The sequence below is a fragment of the Cyanistes caeruleus genome, chromosome 16 (genome assembly GCF_971803275.1).
Source record: "Cyanistes caeruleus chromosome 16, bCyaCae1.hap1.1, whole genome shotgun sequence".
NCBI lineage: Eukaryota > Metazoa > Chordata > Aves > Passeriformes > Paridae > Cyanistes > Cyanistes caeruleus.
The window spans coordinates 15295321-15304270 of NC_141716.1; the positions used below are offsets into that span (position 1 = coordinate 15295321).

Consider the following 8950-nt stretch of genomic DNA (forward strand, 5'->3'; position numbering starts at 1 on the left):
GAGGGGGCAGAGGGCCGGGGGCTGCCCGGGGAGCCGCGGTGCTGGCCTGCCCGACAGAGCAGCTGTGCCGGGGCTCCATGGGCACACGGCTCGGGGCCACAGGGGGCTGGAGTAGAGCCCGCAGGGCCCAGGGAAGGGAGCAGCGTGTGGGGCACAGGCTGGCGGCCCTGGGTGCAGCTCTGGGCAGGGCACAGCTGCCAGCCGCACACACTGAGCTTCTCCAGCCTGGGGCTGGGGCTTCCAGCCCGCCCTTACCAGGCCCTCGCCGAACCTCCAGGTCTGATCCACCCGCAGCATCTGCTGGAGATCCTTCCTCTTCAGGAATCGGGCGGAACAGAGCAGCGTTTCCCGGGAGGCCTGGAGAGCAGCAGAGACCCAGAGATGGCACCACAGCCCAGGGCACAGGACCCACGTCCCTGGACCAAGACCAGGAGGGAGCTGCAGCCTGCGAGGCAGCAGAGCAGGAGGCAGCCGAGCGCCCTGCCAGGGAGCCACGGCAGCTGCCGAGTCCTCACATCAACCACGCGCTGGTTCTCATCATGGCAGTGCAAGGAGAGTGGGAGCAGGCTCTGCTGCACGTGGGACTTCAAGGCCTTTTTTCCCTCCTTTGGTAGAAAATCCATCATCTCTTGAAAGATGAACATGGAGCACAGCTGCACCTGGCTATCGTCCTGTACGAAAGGAAGAAATAAAGACCTCAGCATCAGCTGCTTCAGGCCCACCTGGGCACAGGCCTGCAAATGCCCAGGGCACAGTGCCCAGGCAGCAGCCATGGCTGGAGACACAGAGCCTTACATTGTCAAAGAGCGGCAGAAGCGCCTCAGCCAGCTGCAGGCCGAGGGGGATGGTTATCGGGCCACCATTGTACAGGAACAAACGGCTGAGGAGAGCGATGCTCATCCCAAGCACATGGCTGTCATTTTCCCCCAGGAGCTCCACGAGCCTTTCATGCAGGCCCCACATTCTTTTGGCCTGTGTGGAACACAAGTGTGTGAAATGCCACCCTGCTGCCACAGGGCCCAGAGGCCAAAGGCCTGTGCCAAAGGCCTGGGGCAGGAGGCAAGAGGCAGGAGGCAGGAGAGCTGGCAGCAGCTGCCTCAGTGCCCAAAAGCCAGCCAAGCGCAAGCCACTGCCTTCCCCAGCCCCACGCCGGCAGCCGCTGCCCCCTTCTCACCATGGAGGAATTCTTGCCGAGCGCCACAAGGCCTCTGAGTGCCATGCGACGCCTGTCCCTGCACTCTGAAGCCTCTGTACCCCCATTGGTTTTGTACGTGTGTCACTCCGATTGGGAACGGCGATAAAGAACGACAATGGACTCTCAAGGGAGTTACAACACGAGAATTCTCTGGTTTATTACTTCAGGCCTGTTTTATAGACTGGTACGTGAAAGATACAGAAAAGAAACTCCTATTGGTTAACAAAGTGCTACATCACCATCATTGGTCAGGGTGGCCCATCACCCCCCTGGCCTTCTCCCGCAAGAGAAAACAAGACTGCAAAACAACACCTGCAAGGCTGTTTAGTATCTCTGAGAATTGTTTTAATTCCTTCTCATATTTTTCCCAGGCTATTTTCTCAGGCAGCCCGAGGAGCCAGGCGGCCTGTAATTTGTACAGGCACTGTGGTTTAGATTTAGCATCCATAACTCACCCTTTTTGTTAAAAATAAATAAAAGAGCAGTGTTTGTCACGTCCTGCTGGGCCCTTGCAGGAGGAAGAACAAACACAGCACAAAAGGGTTCTCTGTTAGAACTTTGGATGGATGCTAATCTAGAATTAATCTAGAATTTTGGCTTATGTTTTGGTATTTAAGAATTGTTTTCTTTGCAGGGATTTGATGGTTGACTCCAATGTCTCTAATTCAGTAAACCAACACACACTCTCACACAACAAATAACATTGTTAATTTGTTCAAACTGACAGTTTAACTTGTCGACAGGTAAGAATATTTAGTCTCTGCTTGTAGAAGGACCATCGGAATGATGATCGGTATCTTGGTCACCATCTGACGGTCGCCTGTTGACTGCTTTCTGCTTTTGATGCTGCAGATCAGGGCGAACACACCTTGCAGGTATCCACCGTACTCCAGTGTCCGTGGAAACGCATGCATACCCACGACCCCAAGCGATGAGCTCACACGGGCCTTGCCACTTGTTGGTGGTCAGGTCTCTCACCCAAACTTTCGCTCGAGGCAGGTTTGACTGCCTCGAGAAGACTTTGACTGCCTCGCCTGAAGACTGCAATGAAAGAAAATGATTCAAGATGACAGGGTTATCTGAATTCTTTTTCACTGTGAGGTGATTAATTGTGTATAAGGCTTTCTCCAGTCGGCTGTGTGGAGTTTCTCCAACCATCCCCGTTTTTTGTCTGTCTAGAACACGTTTTAAGGTACCATGAGCACGTTCGACAATAGCCTGCCCAGTGGGAGAATGTGGAATACCAAATGCATGTGAAACTCCCCATAACTGTAAAAACCGTCGTGTCTTTTGTGAGGTATAGGCAGGACCATTGTCAGTTTTCACAGAAGAAGGTATGCCCAAAACTGCAAACGCGATTTTCCAATGGGCAATAACATCACGGCCCTTTTCCCCGGTGTGAGCAGATGCCCACATAGCAGATGAAAAGGTGTCTACAGACACATGCACATACTTAAGTCTGCCAAACTCAGCAATGTGAGTGACATCTGTCTGCCAAAGCTGCAGGGCTTTCAACCCTCTGGGGTTCACCCCCGCTGGCAAAGGTGCTGCGAGCCCATGACAGTCAGCACAAGAACTGACAATGTCACGCGCCTCGGTCGGTGTTAGGTGAAACTGTTTTTGCAAAGTATGTGCACTTTGGTGGAAAAAGTCATGCGATGCTTTGGCTTGTGCAATTTTGTCAGGCTGAGGCGCTACCCAAGCAGGGTTGGCCAACCTATCAGCCCTGGCATTACCCTCTGCTATGAAACCTGGTAGATTGGTATGACTCCGAATATGCAGAATGTAATATGGGTGAACTCGAGCTTGGATCACACACCACAAGGACTTCAGCAGCTGAAATAGACGTTCATTATCAACTTCTTTCAGGAGCACACAATCTAAACGTTTAGCGAGATCTGCTACATAAGCAGAATCAGTGACTAGATTCAGCGGTACCTGAGAAAACCGCTGGAATGCCATGGTAGCGGCCCTTAGTTCGACTAGCTGGGCTGAGCCTGTCTCATGGCCTTCCAGCACTTGCCACTCAGACTCATCCTTCCATGTAACAATGGCTTTCCCCGTTTTTCCCGAACCGTCAGTGAAGACGGTGGGTCCTTGCACTGGCACCCGACTACTTTTTTGCCGAAAGGACAATTCAGCTGACCCTGCTAATTACAGCAATTTGTGGCTGGGCAGATGATAGGCAATCTGCCCTGAAAAGTTTTCCAGTGCACTCTGTAAAGAGGCACTGTTGATCAAACTCCATTCAAATTCCTCCTGCCGGATCGGGATGATAATTTTCTCAGGGTCAGCTGCCATTAATTGTAAACACCGCTGACGGCATTTAATTATCAATTGAGCAACCAATTCAAATAATGTGGGAGCCGTCTTTTTTGGTTGATGGGGCAGAAAGATCCATTCCAAAATGTGCAACGGATCAGCCCAATGTTCACTCCATTGGCCAATGATACCTGTGGGATGAGACTCTGGACAAGTAATAAAAACAGTGATATCAATGGATGGATCCACCCGGTAAACCTGCCGAGCAGAAACAGCCTGTTGAACATCCTCCAGCGCTTGCTGCGCGTCAGGAGTCAGCTCCCGAGGGGAATTAAATCAGGGTCCCCCTTTAAAAGGTTGAACAATGGGGACAATTGTGCTGTGGTTAGTCCCAAGTAAGGACGCAACCATGTGATGATACCCATCAATTTTTGGGCATCATTCAGAGTTTTGATAGAATTCACGAATTGCACCTCTTGATGGCAAATGGTCCGATCTAAGATTTTGACTCCCAGATATTTCCAAGGAGGATGCTGCTGAACCTTTTCCGGAGCTACTTGCAGGCCATACGAACGCAGAGCTCCGAACAGCTGGGGCTGTATCCTCAGCAGTTCATCCTGGGTGGATGCTGCCACCAGGATGTCATCCATGTAATGATAACAATAAGCGTCAGGGAACTGCTCACGGACCCCAGATAAGGCCTGAGCTACATACCACTGACAAATAGTCGGGCTGTTCTTGCAGCCCTGTGGCAAAACTTTCCATTGATACCTCTGCACGGGTTCAGCGTTGTTGATCGTAGGTACTGTGAAAGCAAACTTGCATTTGTCCTCAGAATGCAATGGGATAGTAAAAAAACAATCTTTTAAATCAAGGATCAGGATTTTCCACCCCATGGGAAGCATGGTAGGTGATGGCATGCCGGGCTGCAGCGCCCCCATGCTTTCCATGACTGCATTGATCTTGCGGAGATCCTGCAACAATCTCCATTTCCCAGATTTTTTCCTAATCACAAAAACGGGACTGTTCCAGGGACTAGTGGAAGGCTCAATGTGTCCCTGCTGTAACTGTTCTTGGACCAATTCACGAAGGGCAACCAATTTCTCTTTAGCCAGGGGCCACTGGTTTTCCCAGATGGGTTTAGTCACTAGCCACCGTAAGGGCAGCGTGGAAGGTTGTGTGCCCTTCGCCACAGTGGCCCCTATCAAAAATGTGTCCCAATCCGCACCCCCCATGCTGCCAAGACATCCTGCCCCCAGAGGTTCAATGGAGCTGCAGTGACATAAGGCCGGACCGTAGCTGTTTGCCCTTCTGGGTTTTTGATCAGCACGGGCCGCTGGCTCACAAATGTCTGCGTGGTACCTCCCAATCCCTCAATGGCCGAACCCATGGGAGCCAGGGGCCAGGACGGAGGCCACGCAGAGAAGGAGACGATCGTCACATCCGCCCCGGTGTCGATGAGACCTCGAAGCTGAATTTGCGGCGGGCTGGCAGTCGGCAGACTCAGGGTGCACGTCATTTGAGGTCGCTGAATAGATATACAGGCAGACCAAAGTACTTGGGGCAGTCCGGTAGATCCAAAGCCACCATCCCCACGAGTCCGATCAGCAGTTCTAGGAACACAGGACTTAAAAGGCACAAGTTGAGCAATGCGAGTTTTTTCAGGAATGGTAACAGGGGGGGAAGGAGTAGAAACCAAGGCACAAATTTGTCCCGTAAAGTCAGCATCAATGACCCCTGGGTGTACAAAAATCCCCTGCAGTGTTGCACTAGATCTGCCCACAAGCAGCGCACTCAAACCTTGACCCAGAGGACCAAAAGCAGCCAGGGGAACCTTATGCACATAAGTAGAATCTAATGTCACTGTTGTTGCGGTGTATACATCCACTCCAGCTGCCCCCTGGGTGCTGCCTCTAAGCTGGCTGAGTAGGCCTGTGGGGGGGCTGTGCCCTGGGAACTCACTTGTGTCAGAGCGCAGGTCCCCCGTGCGCTCTTGTACACGTTTCCCGAATCCCCCAAAAGCTGACCATTGACATGATATCTAGATCGACATTGATCAGCAAAATGACCTGGTTTGTGACATCTAGCACACAAAAACTTTCCTTTTCCTTTGTTATTCTGCTGCCCCTGCCGAGCCTTGCCTTGAGCATCCTTTCCCTTCTTGGAGCCACCCTGGCGTCCTGGTTGTTTTGACGCCAGAGCAGCTGCCAGAGCAGACATTTTGTGCCCCACAGAGCCCACTTTGGCACAGGCTCGGACCATCTCTGGTATCGAAGGGTCTCCTGGAAGAGCCTCTATGATCTTCCTACAATCTTCATTAGCATTGTCTCTTGCTAGTTGTTTACACAAAAGCTGTCTCAGGTTATCATCTTCAACCTGTTTCTCCAAGGCTGCTGCAATTTTTTCAACAAATGGCAAGAAGGGTTCCTTTAAACCCTGAGTGATTGTCACATATCGTGGTCTGGGAGCAGCTGTTTCCATAGTCTTTAGCAGTGCTCCAATACCAATTCTTTGCCCCTGCTCAAGGACTCTAGGGTCCCAACGGGCCTGGATATCAGGATTAGAAAAGTCACCAATACCCATCAGGGCCTCTACTCTGATCCCATGTCTGGGATCATGCGCAAGCAGACGTGTATTCCCGTCTGCAGCCTTCTGAGCCATCTGCCTCCAGTTATCCTCAAAAACTTTAAATTGCACAGGCTGGAACAAAACTTGAGCTAGGTGTCTAATATCATATGGAGCAAGCAGATCAGTGTCTATCACTCTAATGATTTGCATAACCTCGGGAGATCCGAGCCCGTACTGTGCAACTTTACTTTGCAGATCCTGTACCACCTTCCACGCCATCACATCGTGCCTGTCGGGCTGTCCCGTATTTGGGGCAGCCTTAAACACAGGGAAGGCCTGGGCCGCCCCTTGGGGCGTCCCTCCGACTTCCCATCCCCGCTGGACCCAGCCATCAGGAGCCGAAGCGACTTCCGGCCCTTCCTCTGTCTCCCCCGCCCCAGCAACTACGGTGTTAAAAATCCCAGTCCCGGGTGTCCCCAGCCTCTCGAGCAGCTCCCAATCCCCCATTTCCAGAGCACGCTGTCTCACCATATCCCAAAATTGTGCCCGCCGCCGCGGGCACGCGGCTACTGGACGGGGTGGGGACGGCCCGAGATGGCCACAGGGCAGAGTCTCTGCTGGGTCGTCCCGAGCACCAGAAGAGACGGGCGGGCCGGTCACCTCAGGCCATGTAGATTGCCGCTCAGAAGCTACAGCAGGTACGGTGGCAGAGCAGCTGCGGCGAGTCCGGGGGAGGGGCAGCACCGGCCCCGTGGAAGGCAGCGGGGGGGCGGAAGCTCCCCCTGCCGCTGCTGCAGCTGAGCAGCCACAGCGAGTGCGGGGGGGGGGCGGCGCCGGCCCCAGCACAGGCCTCGTGGAAGGCAGCGGGGGGGCGGAAGCACCCCCCGTCGCCGCTGGCAGCGGTGCTTGCTGCAGCGGTCCTGGGGGGGGGGATTTCTGGCGCGCAGCCTGCCTCCGCCCGCGGCCCAAGTCCTCTGGGGACCCGGGCCGCTCTGAGGAGGCGCTACGCCAGTCATCTACGGTGTCATCCCCCAGTGTCTCATCTCGCACAAAAGAGGCACTCCTGGTATCTAAGTCTTCCATCCCGGCCTCAATGTCCTCAACCTGGCTCCGTTCCAGCGCCTTAAAAAGCGCTCCCCAGGTGGCCGCCAGGCCACCCACGCTGGTATCTCCGTTAGTCAATTCCGACCATAAATAGTCACCTATCGACGACCAAGTCTCGAGATCAAAGGCATTGTCCATAGTTATAACAAAACCTTGCTCTTTCACCCACTGAAATAAGGCACGCATGGCACCTTCAGAAAAACTGAGTCCCATGCAGGGCAGGGCATCCTGCCATGCAAGGTAGGCCAGCTGTTCATCAGCTGAAGTACAGTTCCCCATTATGAGGACTTTATCTTGGCGGCTCTGCGAATGTAATCACACACACGCTAACGGCTCGGACCCGGGATTTTTGAGCTCTGCTTCGCCAAGATGAGCCGTTCCAAACCTACTCACAGGCAGGCTCCACTATCCCGTTGGTTTCCAGAACCAGCTTCCTCTTGGAAAGCCCGGGAGAATTCCACTTACCCCTCTAGGGGGAAGGGCTGGCTTTTTCCCGCTCGCTGCTTACCCTCAGGGGATTAGCAGAAGTCACGTCGGTCACCTTCTGACCTCAGGGGTCGGCTGCACCACACGTCGGGCGGTCACCAGATGTCGCTCCGATTGGGAACGGCGATAAAGAACGACAATGGACTCTCAAGGGAGTTACAACACGAGAATTCTCTGGTTTATTACTTCAGGCCTGTTTTATAGACTGGTACGTGAAAGATACAGAAAAGAAACTCCTATTGGTTAACAAAGTGCTACATCACCATCATTGGTCAGGGTGGCCCATCACCCCCCTGGCCTTCTCCCGCAAGAGAAAACAAGACTGCAAAACAACACCTGCAAGGCTGTTTAGTATCTCTGAGAATTGTTTTAATTCCTTCTCATATTTTTCCCAGGCTATTTTCTCAGGCAGCCCGAGGAGCCAGGCGGCCTGTAATTTGTACAGGCACTGTGGTTTAGATTTAGCATCCATATACGTGAGGTCGGGGTAACAAGCCCTCCCTGTACCCCAGTCGGTTTTGCTTATGCTTTTATCATATTTCATTAGTGGCAAATTATATATATAAATCATAATTTTTTACTAAATTGTATTCTTTTACTAAACTGTATTCTTTTATACCAGATTACTATTCAATTTACTAAATTGTACTCATTTTTAATTAAACTGTTATTAACTCAAGGGACCTAGTTGTCAAAATGCTAACTTCATTTTTAACACTTCATGAATCCATTTATCTTGTTAATATAAAATCCATAGTGCAAGGCAGTGCATCGGGTTACTCACAAACTTCTGCTTTCCTAAATCCAAGGACTTGTATTGCAGATCCTTCTGCACTGCCCAGATGGCAAATGTTCCCTTGGCCCTAACTCCTCCTTGCGCTTGTAGTCCTAGGACCCTGAGGGGAGGCATTAAGATTGCTTGGAAACAGGAACCACACCATCCTTCAGGCAGCCATTTCTAGGCACAGTCTCCTCTTATGCAGTAGGTCCCATTCCCAGGACCAAAGCAGAGATTTCCTATTTTCCAGGGCTGTGCTACTGGTGGAGGCCAGGCTCCTCTATGTGGGGAGAGTACAGGCTCTGCAGCAGGCCAGATGTGGTGCTGGGAGCACAGGAGCAGGCCAGGCAAAGACGGAAGTGAGCAGAATCCCTTGGCTTTTGACTTCATCTCCCACTCAAGGGAAAAGCCAAAAGACTTTATGTTTTCTGGGGCTGTGAGAGGCCCTGTCTTGGTGTGGAACAGGGCAGCCTTTCTCTGGGACTTGTCTCTGGGCTCTGTCACACAGCTTGCTCCGGTGTCCCTTTGGTGGCCTCCTGCCTGTCCTCAGCACTCAC

At 52.4% G+C, this 8950-nt stretch overlaps 1 protein-coding gene across 1 annotated transcript; it reads right to left on the reverse strand.

The window, feature by feature from the left end:
* Positions 1-3798: 3798 nt before the first annotated feature.
* On the reverse strand, positions 3799-8130 carry LOC147650283 (uncharacterized). The gene has a single exon (XM_086853081.1). It carries the CDS (start codon positions 7406-7408, stop codon positions 5318-5320), a length of 2091 nt encoding a protein of 696 aa, XP_086709207.1. The 5' UTR covers positions 7409-8130; the 3' UTR covers positions 3799-5317.
* Between the last annotated feature and the right edge of the window lie 820 nt (positions 8131-8950).

What these genes read in the sequence shown, in the direction of transcription:
- LOC147650283 (XM_086853081.1), bottom strand. Translation starts at nt 7,408, where the DNA reads ATGGGGAACTGTACTTCAGCTGATGAACAGCTGGCCTACCTTGCATGG.